The sequence below is a fragment of the Aaosphaeria arxii genome, assembly GCF_010015735.1.
Source record: "Aaosphaeria arxii CBS 175.79 unplaced genomic scaffold BU24scaffold_13, whole genome shotgun sequence".
Lineage (NCBI taxonomy): Eukaryota > Fungi > Ascomycota > Dothideomycetes > Pleosporales > Aaosphaeria > Aaosphaeria arxii.
The window spans coordinates 607,801-623,558 of NW_022983486.1; the positions used below are offsets into that span (position 1 = coordinate 607,801).

The window sequence follows — 15,758 nt, forward strand, 5'->3', positions numbered from 1 at the left end:
TTTTGATGGTTGATCTGTGAGTTGAATGTCCCTTTTTTGCTGTTCGGGGGTTGAAAGTGTTGATGCTGATGGTCTGAGGGTAGTGCGGTTCATGTGTACTTTGTGGTGCTGCAGCTCAAGGAGGTGGTTGCGTCTGGTGGGATTGGTGCGGCGTATGCTTGTAATTCGTGTCCGAGTTGTCGGTTCGGGTTGGCGGCGGGGGGGAGGCACGGGGCGAGGGGAGAATATGATGCTTTGATCGATGGGGAGGGAGAGGCTAGGAGTAGTGAGGATGGGGATGGTGAGATGGTGTGAGTGGCATGGTTTGCGTGATGGGATTGCAGGGAGGGTTGGAATAGTTATGAGATCGGATGGTTTCCATTGGGAGGTTCGTTCTGATGGCTCTTTGTTTGGGGAGAGCAAGGCGTTGGGTGTTGTACATTTGGAGTTCATTAGACGTCGCCGGATACTTACGATATTGACATAACGATTTATGAAGCATCACTATGGAAAATTCTTTGGATAAGTAGTGGAACAAGTCAAGTCAACCTATCGTACGGAGGTCATGGTCTATGAATTTGGTGGTTTAAAGCTTTTTTGAAAGACTGATGTAAATCGTCGTATTAGGTTCCTCGATATCTTTGACATCTTGAAAGGATAGACTGTCGTATGCATAGCACCGTCTCATATGGATTAGTGTCGGGCGAGTCGCAGATCGTGAATGGAGGATCGACTGTGCAGCTTCGCGTACGAACGGGAGTGACCGACCCCGGATACTTCTAATATGATGCTCTTGAATCATGTATCGAGTATGGACAGATTTAATTCTTCGGTAAAGTATCTCATGTTTCGACAGAAGGTTTCTATCGTCATGGTACCCTTTTGACCAAACCTATCTCGACTATGAACGAACAGAGGGCCAAGTAAAACCTAAGACTCCGCAATCGATTACTACCTCATGACAGAGCCTGAAGTAAAGAGCCCCATATGGCTTCTATGTGGAGATCGCTTCCATTTCTCGTAAGTTCAGAATTGTGTTCAAGTGGGACTCGTGGACTTTGTACGTCTGTCGGGGTCTTGGTAGTTTCATCGAGTGTCCGTAGCCTCTCAAGCTTTAACGGACCGACTTTCCCTAGCCAATATATGTTGCTTGAGGTCATCTTGAGAATTCATCGGGTTCTTTCCGCGCATCGCTGAAAAATACATTGGCTTGGGCGTGGCTGTATGGTCTCAAATCGGAGTGGTTGATTCACGATGTATGCCGTACAGCTAGGGCATCTAACTTAACTTTACACGATGAAATCCGCTATTCGGAGATTATCCATACCTAAGCGAAACAGACCGGAACTACTTTCAATTCGAATTATCGTCATTGGTCGGGACTCTTCTCCAGAAAGTCGTGTATGTAATACGACGGGAGTGGACAAACGCTCCGCGGTTCGTCACTGCCAATGGAAGTACGCAATATGCTCCGAAGATGGATCATTCATGCCGGTCGTGCGTCTCGGCGATGCAGTATGGCATTAAGCACAAGGGATAGTCTAAATCAGCATGGCTTTGACTTGGCAGTTGTTTTTAGATTCATGGCCATACAGCAGTGCTGTGGACGTCCGGGGACTAACACGTTCGGGTGAATTCAAGCTTGTTATATGTAGTGGCAGTATCGAAGATTCGATTCCTTTGAAACTATTTCAGCATTCGCTTTCTCATTACATCAATTCGTTCATTACAAGTGTTGAATCGTTTGATTCATAAGCCTCTCATTTCGTATCCATTCTTTCGTTTCCTTTTCCACATCTTCAATATGCCTTTCCTATTTCCAGCAAAGGGGAGTTCTTCTCAGAGTCGCAACTTCAGCACTCGGCTCCTCTCCACAAGCATCCTCACATCCGCACTGTTCTTCAATCTCTCCTCGGCCCAGAACAACGGTAACCCCAGCACTTCCCCCCGCCAGATGACCGAATCCTTCGTCGAACAAACCACCGGCCTGAAAATGGAGCGCTTCTTCGACGCTAGCACCTCCTTTGGCTTCTCCATGGCCCTCCCCACCACGCCCCTGACCCCCGAAACAGCCGGCTCCTTCATCGGCCAACTCGACTTCCCGCTCGTCGACGGCCAAGGCTGGGGCGCCATGGGCCTCACAGGCGACGACGACGGCAACCTCCTCCTCGCCGTCTGGAACGACGGCAAAGACGGCGTCGCAGCATCATTTCGCCAGTCAACCAACGATGACAATCCTCCCGCCGTCTCCGGCACCTTCGCCGTCCGCCCCCTTCCCGACGGCATCGTCGCGAATGCAACAGCACTCAGCTACACCTTCCTCTGCGAAAATTGCCTCAACTCCACGCTCGGCTTCCGCCAGGACCCCGCGACGGGCAACGCGGTGATGGGCTGGGCATTCTCGCCCAAGGCGCCGCAGGGAGATCGAGCGGACCCCGGCGCTGCGGTGTTGAACTTCGATGATAGATTTTTTGGGCCGTTCACGGCGAGGTTGGGAGAGGCGAGGAACGAGAAGTTTGAGGATGTTGCGAAGACGGCGGGGGAGGCGGTGGCACCGCCGGCGAATGCGGTGCCTGCGCTTGCTGGAGTGGCGGAGTTTGATGTTGAGAATGAGGTGGAGGAGGTGAGGGACGGGGATGTTACTGATGATGAGGATGATGATTGAGGGGTTGGGGCTTCGGGGGTGTGGGTTTTGTAGGATTTATGAAAGATTGGAGGGCTCCGCCGTGCTGTAAAAGTAGATCTGCGTAAGTCATTTGTTGTGCGTTGCAATGATCCTGTACATTGGATGTGTTTGTATTTGTAGCATCACCTAGCCTAAAAGATATAAAAAAGGAAAATAAGAATAAGAAGTTCTCAATTAAACGGCAAGAAATAGCAGTAGCGGATGAATCTTGTCGATATTCGTCCACTGTTGTTAATAAAACCACCACAGATAAATGAATGCAGGCACTTCACCATCTGGATTCCATGACTCCATTGAAGTCTCCTCGAAAAGCTCCCATTTGCCATTCTTGAGGGCTACAATGTTCGCTTTGGTTCTGGCATGCATCTCAACTATTCGTGTCCTTGCCCATAGGTCAGGACGCATAGTGCTTGCGTGAGGGATATAACACGACCCAGCATATCATAAAGATCAAGCCATTCAGACCAACACAGGCACATTAGCATCTCCTCCAAACCAGACGAGCTAGGATGTGTGTTCGCGGGGGGTTCGAAACGATGTCAAAATCTCGTCAGCACGTACATGTTCACTTTCAATCGTCGATGATTCTTAAGGGGGGATATAATTTTTCTTTTATTCTTGTTGTTGCGATAACGCCTTTCCATGCTTTGCATGCCATTGATGGTACAATAATCATACACATCCTTCCTCTTACATCCGTGTATATGCATCCCAAAATCTCGAATCATACCGATCGTACGGTTTAGATCCCACCCAACACCGCCGCCATGCCATCCCGACATTTACGTCTCCCGTATCCTCGCTTGCAATGGCATCGAGTCGTCGTCGTGGACCATGTACGCCCGTCCTTCCATGAAACCCTCGTCTCAACATATCATGCCATCCGCCCCATCCATCCTTCATTCGTCCGCTCGCAAAGTCTCGTCCGAATATGTTTCGCCAACACGACCTCGAACCGTGCCTTCTCTATTTCTTTCCGCGCTTCTGCTCAAGGAAGAGCACTTGTTTCCGCACTGCAAACTCCAAGTCAGCAAAAATTCCCCATCAACTCCTCCCTCAATCAACCCAGCCTGCCCATCTTCCCCTCCTTCCCCTGGACCCCCGAAACCCCGTAGATGTCCATCCCCACTCCCACCCGCTCCCCTCTCCTCCCCGTGAAGAAACCAAAACCTAAGAAAAACAGGGGAAGTCGTACCGATGGGATCATATTTCAGCATGCTGAGCGGGCGGTGCGCGCGCGGCCTCATGACGGTGCGGTAGTACCCCGTCATAGCCATGGAGATGAGCCGGACCATCAGGGTCCTCGACTTGGCTGTTCGAATTCCACATCAGCTCTCAATCCCCCCCCCAACCCATAGACTCCCCTCTCCTCCCATCCCCCGTTTCCATTCCTCAATTGGATAAACAGGAGGGGGGGGAGGCAGGCGGACGTACCTTTCTTCGCCATCCTTCTTTCCTTCCTTCGTGTGTTGTGCGTTCGCGTGGTGGATCTCGTGGACAGCGATGTACGTAGCTACGCACGACGTTCGTCGTCGTTTCGTCGATGGAATTTTCGAAAGGGCTTGGCGGCAAGAGGGGGGACGTGCGTTGGATGGGAGTGGAGTGGAGTTCCCAATCGTTACCGGTGGGTCGGTAGCGGGACCCCGGTTTTTTCTTGCTTGGTGGTTGATTAGCGTGGATGGGCTCACCGCTGGATTAGGATTGTAGGGGACAATGGATATGGGAGAGGAGGAAGGACGGGGTGATGGCGTGGGATTAGATGGGAGGGTTTTGATTTTTGACGTGTTGGCGCGTGGAATTGATGTATGGTATGGGTGGTTTCTGGGGATTGAGGATTGGAGAGGGAGGAGGTGGGAGGTTTTTGGCGGTGTTTGTTTGTTTACTTTACTCAATGTTTCTGTATTTGTGGTTTAACGATAAATGCGATGCGCAAGTTGAATGAATTGCATAGTAGCATCGCACATCTACGTTAACATTAACAGACACCTATACACCTCACCGACAAACCTCCTATCTAATCTCCACGAACAATCGACCTACGTGTTTCTCCCTCCAAGCTCCAACAGTCGTCACTAACATCCCCTTAGACTCCCAACTCAATATGCGGTGAAGCCAAAACGAACACGTACACTTTTATGCAAAACCATGATATCCAATTTTTATGTACTCCGTATCGTAACTATCCGTTAAGCAAATGAATGCTTTCCTTCGTTGGCCTTCGTTGGCAATAGTTTATCTCTAGAAAATCTACAATTTAAATCGCTTTAATACTTTTTTGTGAGCCGAAATGTGTGTGTGGGAAAAGAACGCCATCGCCAAAATGCTAAGATATGTTTAAAGTTGGGGGTGGGAAATAATCGAAAGGGGGAGTTCTAATATGTGGGTGGCGGTGGGTGTTGATGTAAGTGTGTGTGGTCGTGATATCGTTAATGATGGATGTGTGTGTCTTCCTGACTTCCTTCCCCCTGATCCGTCTGGATGGTTTCCTCGGTCGTGTACAAAGTAGACAAAGACAGCGTACAACAGTGCGTGCGTGCGTAGCATATACAGTGTTCCTCCACAGTCCCGCATGGGGCTCTCTGCTCATTCATCCTCTCGTCGAGACAATCTTCTCCTTCACTTTCGTCGATCTACTCTCATCCTCCTCTTCCTCTCCGCTCACCCCCGAAACCTCCACCTCCAGCTAATTAAGTTCAAAACTGCCCGGGCGACAGCGCAGGCGTGTTCGACCTGTCGATCTCCGCGCCCGCGAGGTAGGCGGGCGGCGTGCAGAGCTGCTTGTGCGACGGCCAGTCGGCGCGCTGGCACTTCTTGGAGCAGTAGCGCTGCTTCTTGCAGCGGGAGCAGCGGTACAGCGATGAGGTTGAGGAGGTGGTTGAGCCAGGGGATGAGGAGGGGGAGTCTGCGAAGTTGCAGGTTCCGCAGGTGGATGGGGTCGTTGCTGGGAGGGTATGTTAGTACAATGTTTCCAGTGGATTTTGGGGGGAGTGGGCGAAGAAAGGGACTGCTTTTTGGGGAAAGATAGGGGGGATTGATGCGAGAATGAGGGATCGAGGAGTGATGGACTTACGGTATTGGTCTTGATAGCAGACTTCGGAGTGCGAAGTGTACAGGGAATGGGGTGTGGGTCGAGCAGCCTCGTGAGAAATGGTCGTCACGTTGGTGTACTCTGCCGCGATGGTTGCGGGAACAGGCATGGAGGTGCCGTATGTGTGGACATTGTGTAACAATGGCGAATCTTGGACTGTGAAGAAAAAAAATCAGTTATCTGCGTAACTCGACTGTGGCGATGGGGAATAGATAGATGATAGATAGATGATAGATAGATGGATGTAGCGGGACCAAAGGAATTGAATTGGACGCGAGACTTTAAACATACTGGAAGCTGCGGAATCAATTCTTTCTTGCCTTCCCCCTTTTAAGCCCTCGCGAGGCTGGATGGCGCCGTTATCGGTTTCTATCTCTCTCACGGATTCCAGAGCCTGCTGTTTTCCGATATCGTCGATCTCCTTGGCTGTGATTGACACATTCAGAAGCAATGAACGAGGGGGCATTTGCAACGCGACGACTGGATTTTTTTCGAAGAGAAGGAATTGATATTGAGACTTGAAATTATGGAAGGATAATTCTTTGGAGAAATAGAAAAATTAAAGAAGAAAAAGAAGGACTGGGGTGGGCTGCTTGGGTTTTTGGTATGCCAAACCAGCGGTGTGGGAGATGACAGCTGGGGGGAAGCATTTCGGGCACGGATCGCTTTCGTGCCTGGCCCTGACACCGATCTAAACCATTTTGCCTGCAACGGCTGATCACAGGCGCGGGAACGCGCGATCATGTGCTGCGATCGCTCACGTGTGAAAGTGTGAATGGGAACGCTGGGAGCTTGCGATTTGACCGTTGGGGGTTGTGATGATGTGGTGGACGTCAAAAACCGGTGCTGACCAAAGCTGCCAAGAGCTGGAATGCTCCCAGAATCTGACCTGTGGAGGTCGTGATGCATGAAATCAATGCAGGTAAGCAGCCGCGTCGATTATATCAGTGAACGTTTGCAGCAACTATGTCGAGATGATTTGTTCGTAACCTTTGACGCAGCCTTATCGCGTTTGTATAAGGGGAGTGCGCGTCGCAGTCTTGGATGGATGGGGATATCACGTTTGCTTCAACCAGACATACGTCTTCTAGGACGCCATTGATCGATGCTGGCGCTAGCTTGGCAATAGATCGCACCAGGATAATGATTTCTATTCAATGAATTTTCCAGATCAGGGAAGAGGAGAAAGTATCATCCAATTTTGGAGTTGCGCGCAACTGGCGACCCTATGTGTTATTTGCTAGAACTTGAGATCTTGAAATGTAAGAAACACTGAACTCGCTTTGTTCGCTTTCTAATTTTCTTATGATAGGCATTTGCCTGCCCTAAGAATATTGTGTAAGTATGGTCTACTGTATTTAGATATGACTGTCCATAATCATCGTGAATGTTCGGACGCGTGTCAATCAGCAATACATGAGAGAACGAGAGTAGTCATCCGGCGACCGTAACTAGTTATTTCCAAATAGAAAGCACACCCAAATGGATGATTAGGGAGAGGTGACTAATACTAGGCGACTTACGCATATGAATGCTTATTGCAGGCTGAAAGGCCAGAATCATGACTCGTCATCCTCAAAGAGAAGACTAATCGGGCGACGTACGCAGTCGCTTTGATCCGAACGACCCAAAAGACTGGAACCAGCAATCCAATTCGTAAGGAGTTCGCGATATATGGCCGTCAGAGGTGTTGTGATCCATTTGGGCTCCTCTTGATAGGCCAATGCTGTGACAGAGGGTGCAATTGAGTACAGGCAACAATATCGTTTCGGTTAGCGTCGTGGAGATGGGTGGTGCAGGCCGAAGGGGTACAAAGAATATCCCGGTTATCCTCCGATCACCGCAAGGCAACTAAGACAAGAATACGTATTGGGTCCAGGTGGCGATTCTTCGTTGATTATCCGTTTTATTGATCGTTGTAGAGTGGCCAAGTCGGAATTGGTAGAAGTCCAAGGGTTCGGCGGAGCACTTGGGGATATCACCCAGAGAAGACGTTCTTGAGATTCTACGCATGTGGCTTCCTGTCCAAGCAAGACGAGAGTCTAGCCAAGAGGAACTGGGAGTTCGACTATCTCTAGTCCTACTTGTCCAGCTGCGAGGTAGAGGGGAATGTTCCGATATCCGGGGCTTAGGGAGCGTAGTGAGCGCTGGAGTGACAGTGACGTTAGCAGAGCCTCACTAGAGGTGCACAGGCGCACAGCCCATAGGTAGGCAAAGTCTCATGACATCGCAAGTCTAGGGGAGTCTAAGGTAGTCTGTGGTAGTCTGCTCTCTTGCGCAGTAGGTCTGGAGCGGGGGCGCGCGCTGAGGCGACGTCTTTGTGAGGGGGGATGCGGGTGAGCAGAAGTGGCATAGTTTATGGTTGGAGTCATACTGCGAAATGTGTGCAGCAATACAGATTCCGCTGAAGGAGGAGATTATCCATTGACTGACTCACTTGCTCCTCAAGTGCCGATACGGGTGGGTTCATCGTATCGATATTGAGGGAGTTGCATGTGCACAATGGATTTCCCCGAACCCTGTGGCCTGCTTGTTTGTAGCAATCCGGACGGATCCTTCGTTGCGTGATGATCGGAGTTGAGACTTGGCCCGCTCGATCCATCTTTGAATTTTGACTCCTCCAGATAGTCTTCAGCTCGGCAGGGTGCGCGAACTATGCAGTTTGGCGGCGGAGGGCATGTCCCATTGGAAGGTAGCCTATGAGAGTGAATCTACGGGAAGAATTCTGACGAATGAGCGACCTTCATTTTCCGGTCAGACAGGAGGAGGTAAGACTGGGTCAAAAGTCTACGTAGCGACCGCATCGTCCCGTACGCACAAGGTCTGCAAATTTTCTGCAGGAAGCAAGTGTGTGCGGGCCCCGGAGAATGAATGCATGGGTTGGATGACAAAGGCGTCGGTCAAGTGCGACCAACCCTACGCCTGCTCGTACAATCTGTAGAGACTGTGAGTCGATGAGTCGACGGTCGATGGTGCGCAAGCAAACATCTTGGCCCCACGCCGCCCTCAGATTGTTGGGGAAGCGTGGCCTGGATACAAAGGAAGGGCGTAATGCGGGCTGGGCAGCGTGCTCCTCTTCCTGTGTGCAATTACTGTACTACAGGAACTGTACGTCTCAGAAGTCGTCTAGGCCCATGTGTCCAGAGTCCAGACGGAGAATATACGTAGATGGCTTCAACAACAACACCTGTTGATCGAATTGTTTCTTTGAGACTACACTCACCGACGTGAACCATAGTGGGGAATGGTTTTGCACATGCAAGCAACCGGCGCTGTGCGAATCAGAGACTGTAGGGAGCCGACTAGTAGCAACAGCCACTTGTGGCTTTTCGAAAATGAAGTCATTATTGGCCGGATGACAGTGGCATTGGAAGCGGTTGTGGCAGTGTGCATTTTTGTGTAGCGGTCAAGTCGCAATAGCTTGAGAGGAGGTCGCAGGCTAACTAGAGCCAGTGAGTGCTGGGGCCCTTGGAGGGGAGGGGAGGGGAGGGGAGGGGAGGGGGGGCATTGAGGCGCAGAGGGGGAGGGAGAGCGGGAAGAAATGGGTGTCTTTGGTGGGAGTGGTGGGCTATCTGGGCGATGTCTGGGTGGTTTCAGCGGTAGTGCCCGGCGAACATCTCCCGTGCACCTTTTCCTGGTCCCCCATCATGGCCCGCCCATACCCATAGCGTACCATGGCTGCCATACCCATACCCGTGCGGCCGTGCCCATACGATCCCTCCCCTCGTACAATAATAGTGCTGCCTGCGCTGCCTGAAAGCCACCGATAGCAATCCTGGCCTATCCTAAGGCGCAGTCGTCGAATCGTCGAATCACCATCAGTGGCGTCATAGAGTTCGAATTAACTATTGCACACCATCCGCGGTGCGTTTCGCAAGTGTTTGTTACATCGTTCGCATGAACATTTGTCAGTCAAGGAACGGTGGAATCGTTGCTTGTCGTGGTGGTGATCCTTTGTTTGGACCCACCAAAGATTCCATTGAGAAGGAAACCGGCGGCAAGTAGCCAACAGGAAGCAGATCATTGATGCATAGTCGCAGTGCATGATGGGGATTAGGATAAGGATTAGACATTGTGTTTCTTGTGGTTACTGAGTATAGTAACTACGAGTATGAGTAGTAGGGAGTCTGGTAAGAGTCGGCCGATGGAGCGCGTACTGGGACGTACCATAGTGGTGGGTTGAAGGCATGAATGGAGGCGCAGCCAATCAGAGGACGATACGGTCGCGCGTCTTCTGACTATGAAGCATGCCGGGCATAGATGGATGCGATAGTGTAGTGTCTTGAATTGTCTCTTCTCTAGCGCGCGCCGACGGTCTTGCCTGTTCGTCATGGGGGAGCTGCAGTTTGTCATATGTACTTGTACCGTGTAGGGGGGTGCGGTGTGCAGTGTGCGTGCAGTGGTCTACGAGTATGGTGAGGTGAGGGCAGTGAATGAATGGATGAGTGAATGCCAAATGGTGGACTCGGTGGTTGTGGTAGATGTTTGTTGACCGCCTACTTGATTGGGGATAGCGTAGTAAGGAAGGGGGAGTCGACTGTGGTGACGAAGAGAATGGGGATGGGATGGGATGGGATGGGATGGGGGCTGCTGGCAGAGCGAGAGCGAGGTCAGTGTGCAGTGAGATCAGTAAGTGGATGAGTGAATGACTGTCCAGTGTCGAGTGTCTAACTGTCTACGTACTCGCAAAGTGCAAGAGTCGAGGTGGCTAAGCCCAGATGGTAAGGGTGAGCCCTTGTTGCCTTGGGCTAATGTAGGGTAGGGCAGGGCAGGGCAGGAGGGCAGGCGCGCAAGGACCCACCCATCCACACCATGGTCCATGCCACTACCATCCACCACCATCGCCCTTTCCCTAGCATGGCAGCAGCAGCCATAGCATAGCTCCATCCATACAAACCATACCCCGGTCTGTCCACTACTCTCTACAGATATACATATTCCTACACATTTCCACCTTCAATCCATCTTCTCTCCTCCTTCATCCACCACATCCCACAACAACATTCCACCTGTCCAACAAAACATCTGTCCCATCCTACCCTCCCTCCATACAATCATCCAACCTTCCTTCCAGGTCTGAATACAAAGAGTCTTCCCATTCACCACCACTACCACCACCACCACCACCAACACTGCTATAAGGACTACCACCACAAACCGTCACCATTCAGCAATCCACTTTGATTCAATCACCGGCCTCCTACTGTGCACACCAAAACTATAAAACCTACCCCCATCGCCTGGCACCGGTCGTCGTCACCACGGCTTCCTCACCTCGCCCAATCTTGAAGAACACTTCTACACCTTCCGCAGAGATGCCTTCCCTAGTTCGAACCAACACCATGCCTACTCTCGTCCGCTCCAAGTCCGTCAGGTCGTCCAGGAGCTCCACCTCCTCTGACGCTTCTCCCCGTGTCGGCTTCTTGAGGGACCCCGTGAGCTCTGTCTCTCGTCCCGCTGACCACGACGAGGGCTGGGCTGCTTACCACTTCGAGATGCACGCCCGCCGCTGTGCCTACTGCGTCGACCCATACCAGGTCCACCGTCGCCATCAGCAGCTCTGTGACCAGGGCCACCGTCTGGCCCAGGAAGTCGCCCGCTTCCTCTACAACAACTCCAAGGGGGAGACCTACAGCACTGCTGAGGAGGAGAACAAGCTCGTCCGTGTTGAGATGCCCGCCGACTACCTCGAGGTCAAGGGCTTGCTGAAGGCCATTGAGCGCAGCGCACGTCACCGCTCACGCTCTCCTTTTGTCTCCATGGACCGCACCTACTACGTTGCTCCCCGCCAGCGATCACGCTCCGTCAAGATTGAGCAGCCAAAGCGACCACGATCTGGCGAGATTGTTGACTGGCCGGCCACTGTAGAGAAGCTCTCTGCATCACCAAAGCCAAAGGCTCCAGCCCCAGCTGTCAAGGCCGTCGCCGAGATCAACAACTCTACCGGCTCTCGACGCGGCTCTCTCTACGAGCAGGACATTGCTGATATGCGCCGGAATGCAAAGCATTACCGGGTGGAGGTGCGAGAGCCCTCTGTGCGCGACATCCGCGAGCACAGGTCCTCTGGCTACTACCGATGAATGAACCACCGTTTCCTTTGTTTGGGATGATTTTATTATAATACAAAGCGTCTATATGCACACCATACGAAAACCCAGCCACCGGCAAAGCCTAGACAAGAGGACTACGCTCAGTCTAGAGCGTTCCACCAACCAACCCAATGGCCGTCTGGCGCATGCTGCAAAAGCTGCGCCCTGCAACTTCAGTTAATTGTGTCGATTATTTCCAGCATCAACAAGTTTTGATCAGAGGTCCTTGTTTTGCTTTGCTTGCGGGAGGAAGCACTGCGTTTGCTGTTATGAAGGAAAGATACTCGGGGTTTGCATGGAATGAAGCGGAGAAGAGGGAGATGCAAGGGCGCCCACAGACTACAGTGGGGGTCCAATTTGCAGAGGAACTTGGGCGGAAGACGGACATTTCACAATGTGATGACGTCTGGGGCTTACGAGCTGAATGAGAACACTGGAACCCACGACAGGAGGGAAGGGGACGTTAGGATAGACAGTTGAATGGAATAAACACTGTTGTAACACAAAACCCAAAATCTTGCATTCCCCCCAAGCCTTTCCCCTTGAGTGATGAACCGTTCCCCCTACACCCCAGCACTTTTGATTCGCGAATGGGCCGAGAGAGATTGATTGAATGAATTGGAAAAAATGCCCCTGGAGGCTTTCTCTCCCACCTGCGAATGGACAGTCTTCACAGCCTCGCAGCATACCTCTGGCTCGACCTTCCGTCCCCCCTTTCCCGTCCCCGTACGCACCGCACCAGGCCAGGAACTCTCCAACTGCGTCGTCCTATCTCCTCTCACAATTTACTCGTAGTCACTTAGTGCTGAGGTAGGGGGGGGGGGGGAGGTGGTGCTGCAGCAACAGCTAGGTGCAAGTATATCTTGGCAACTTGCACGCACGTAGTCATGTACGAGTAGCTACACACACCCCACCAGCACACCACGCCGAATGCAGAAAGCAAGACACCCCACCACCACCACCACCACCACCACCACCGGCAGCACAACAACACACTTGATACACAACAGCAGTCAGTCAGTCACCAATGCACGCACGACCGCGGCGTGACTACGGGTGCGCCGACCACGCGACTTGTTTTTTTTTCTTGCTTGCTGCATTAGAACTGCATCCCTTGGTTTTAGACACTATGGAGTAAGTACTTGTTGAGTGCAAAAGCGACAAGAGTGTAAAAGGGGATGAAAGTGCAGTTTTGCATATTCATTCGTGCAGTGCAAGAAAGCAGTGAGTAGGCCCTAGGGTGCAAAAAATGGTTGAAGTTTGGAGTTTTGCATATTAAGGCGTGCCAGTGAGTAGTGCAGAAGTGGGTGTTGTGTAACAGTGCACCGTACTGCCATTTTTTTTCACTTTGACTTTAATCATTTCGAGATAACTAGCTATGAGTATAGGGTGTAGTGTAGCAGGGGAGGGGCAAAAGTGCGAGATAATTACTGAATTGATCGAACGACGGTGGTGCACTTTGGAATTCGTAGGGTGTGAGCAGCAGCAGCAGTTGATAGCATGGGTGTTGATCGATTGATGGATCGGGCGATTAATCGAGAGTATCGGATAATTATTTTACTGTTGTTCATGTATCTATGTATGAATGTGTGCAGCGTAAGCAGAGTAGACACCTTTTTTGATATTACTAGGGTGAAACGATGGTGAAGGTACGAGGTATGTGTTGAGGTTATCATTTTGATAGGCAGGGAGAGGTCGTAGAGACGGCCGACCGACCGATTGATCGACTACTACTAGTCAATTACTGCTGCTGCTACTGCTACTGCTGATGTTGTAGCACGAACTAAATGTCGCGTAGTTTTGGTATGTAAGTAAGATGCACGTATAATTATATTTTGATTTTCAAGGTGCATTTCTGCCTGCGCAGTGCGTGCTTGGAAGCATCCGCTGTAGTGTACTGTGTAATGCGCAATACTGCCAAACAAGACAAGACGAGACAGGCAGTATGCGACCACTACCGACGTCAGATGCTCCCCTCCGGACGGGCAGGGCGTTAGGCGGCCACACACACGACCACTCACGCATCGACGTTCCCGCGACGACGGCTGGCAGATGTGCGAGAATGAGAGGAAAGGTGTCGTTGGGGCCTGGAACCCTGAACCCTTTTCGTTCGTCAAACGCAACTAGTTTGCGAGTTTTCTTACGGACGGCAGCGATGTTTATCGATAGTGAAGTCGATCGGCTGTGGTTGTCAGGGTTGTGCGAAGTTGCGCAAGAGTCATGGGCATGGGAAATTAAGACTATTGGCATGGTATAGTTATTGGATTTTTTATTTTAACTATTAATTTATTCATGGCGAGATGATTTATGGATAGCAGGTGCGATAATGTTTTACGTCGCGCTTCGAAACGTTCATGCGCGTACCTTGAGAAGATCGTGGGGAGCGGAGAAGTGGTTTGCCTGAGCTATTCACCACCTTGCTCAGTGATAAATTGCGTCGGCTGGTTGGTTGGTTGGTTGGCTGGCTGATGTGCGAAATGAAGACGTGGTTGAATGGACGACGGCGACGGCGACGACGATGATGACGATGTGCGCAATCGGTCGCACCACCATCTGTCTGGCTTACGCTGCCTGCTTGCTGAGGCGCGCACGACTCACACGGGACACACCTCGTCTATCATGTTTTGTGGTCTCTCATTCGCAGACGAGGCTGTTTCAGATGGTGACGACGTCAACCTTTTGCTTACCAGCATTCTGTCTAGGTCTACGTTTACGTCTACGTCGACATGTTTGCAATTACGGAAATGCCCAGATGATAGAGGCGAATGCGCAAGGCAGGCAAGAAACTTGGCCGTAATGTCGTCCTTGTCTGAAGGGGATGGATGACGAGAGTGCGGGCCCAGTATCTTGGTTGGGAGACTTGTGATGGTGTTGTAGATCTTCCTTCCGACTCTGCCTGTGAAAGGGTGAGGCGGGTCGCGAAGGGGAGGCAACTATGGAAGGGTCCCTTGGCTTGGATATTATTTTTGCTTTTTCTTATTCTGGCAGAGTCCATACGATAATGGAGGGGGAATAACTTGGGGATCGGAGTCGGCACTTTTGCAAAAAGGCGGAGATGAACAGATAGACGTGGAACTGGTATAGAGTACTCCGTGCTTGTGATCACCAATGAACCTGTCGACTTGATTGTCGTGTCTAACACCTCGACTCGACATGGTCCACGTGTTTGGCCAACACCAAGACCTCGAGTCCAGTTGGGCGAACCATAGAAGGTCCGGTGTACCTGTTTGAAACAGGTCGATTGCTAACAAACATACTACGACCAAAACCGTGACCGAGGGCATCTATGCATCGCATCGCGCCGTGAAGCCGAAGTCCCTCCTCTCTTCCTACTTGTAGATAGTCTGCCGTGCCGAAAAGCTCCACGACGTCAAAAGCTTTGACACGTCAACTTGACAACCCGGGATACCGTGGAATGGCTACGAGCAACTACCTCTCGTATTCCCAACCTCGGTGCAAGAACATACCGCACTTCCCAGCACACGGGATCTCGCTTTTCAGGGTCCAGCGTCCTTCGTTGAAGCCTCACGATGCCGGCAAATACCCTGTGGGCGAGCAAACATGACTATCATCCATCGGGCACCATCACGTTATCGTAGTATAGTTCGAAGATCATAATGACACGTTAGGGCTTCATAAGACCGAGATGACCTCTGATTGTTCGAACTGGTGTTTGCTGCGTTTGAAAAAGAACCGACACCTCGAAAATGAGGCGTGAACACGCGTATCTGGGCGATATCTAGGGGAATGGGGATACCTCGGCGGAGATCGGTGGCGAGTTCCGTGAGCTGGCACGGCAACACAACATCATGTATGCACATACTGTACGAGTATTGGACTGTATGTAAGAACTGCTGACCGTGCTACTATGGGCTGCCCGGCTCGGCTTCGGTACCTGAGCTCTTCTGCCGTCTCA

The 15,758-nt window shown here is 51.3% G+C and overlaps 5 protein-coding genes across 5 annotated transcripts; 2 read left to right on the top strand and 3 right to left on the bottom strand.

Annotated features, from left to right (window-relative positions):
- Positions 1–1,783: 1,783 nt before the first annotated feature.
- BU24DRAFT_473759 (iron reductase domain protein) lies at positions 1,784–2,644 on the top strand (the record flags this gene model as incomplete). Its single annotated transcript, XM_033532808.1, has 1 exon — positions 1,784–2,644. The coding sequence occupies one exon, from the start codon at positions 1,784–1,786 to the stop codon at positions 2,642–2,644; it is 861 nt and encodes a 286-aa protein (XP_033377915.1).
- Positions 2,645–3,631: 987 nt separating this feature from the next.
- Positions 3,632–3,978, bottom strand: BU24DRAFT_357740 (50S ribosomal protein L33; the record flags this gene model as incomplete). The annotated part of the gene is made up of 2 exons (XM_033523967.1): positions 3,632–3,678; positions 3,861–3,978. Coding segments are annotated over 2 exons (165 nt in total), but the record flags the coding sequence as incomplete, so codon positions are not given.
- Positions 3,979–5,358: 1,380 nt separating this feature from the next.
- BU24DRAFT_414889 (uncharacterized protein) lies at positions 5,359–5,862 on the bottom strand (the record flags this gene model as incomplete). Its single annotated transcript, XM_033526253.1, has 2 exons — positions 5,359–5,606; positions 5,736–5,862. 2 exons carry the CDS (start codon positions 5,860–5,862, stop codon positions 5,359–5,361), a joined length of 375 nt encoding a protein of 124 aa, XP_033377917.1.
- A 5,233-nt stretch (positions 5,863–11,095) lies between these two features.
- Positions 11,096–11,833, top strand: BU24DRAFT_358087 (uncharacterized protein; the record flags this gene model as incomplete). The annotated part of the gene is made up of 2 exons (XM_033523983.1): positions 11,096–11,617; positions 11,651–11,833. 2 exons carry the CDS (start codon positions 11,096–11,098, stop codon positions 11,831–11,833), a joined length of 705 nt encoding a protein of 234 aa, XP_033377918.1.
- A 2,902-nt stretch (positions 11,834–14,735) lies between these two features.
- On the bottom strand, positions 14,736–15,415 carry BU24DRAFT_78531 (uncharacterized protein). Its single transcript, XM_033534634.1, has 2 exons — positions 15,276–15,415; positions 14,736–15,219 (listed from the first exon to the last, which is right to left on the bottom strand). The coding sequence occupies exon 2, from the start codon at positions 15,124–15,126 to the stop codon at positions 14,803–14,805; it is 324 nt and encodes a 107-aa protein (XP_033377919.1). The 5' UTR covers positions 15,127–15,219; positions 15,276–15,415; the 3' UTR covers positions 14,736–14,802.
- Between the last annotated feature and the right edge of the window lie 343 nt (positions 15,416–15,758).

Excerpts from the sequence above, each read along its gene's own strand:
- BU24DRAFT_78531 (XM_033534634.1), bottom strand. The coding sequence starts at position 15,126 with ATGCCCTCGGTCACGGTTTTGGTCGTAGTATGTTTGTTAGCAATCGAC.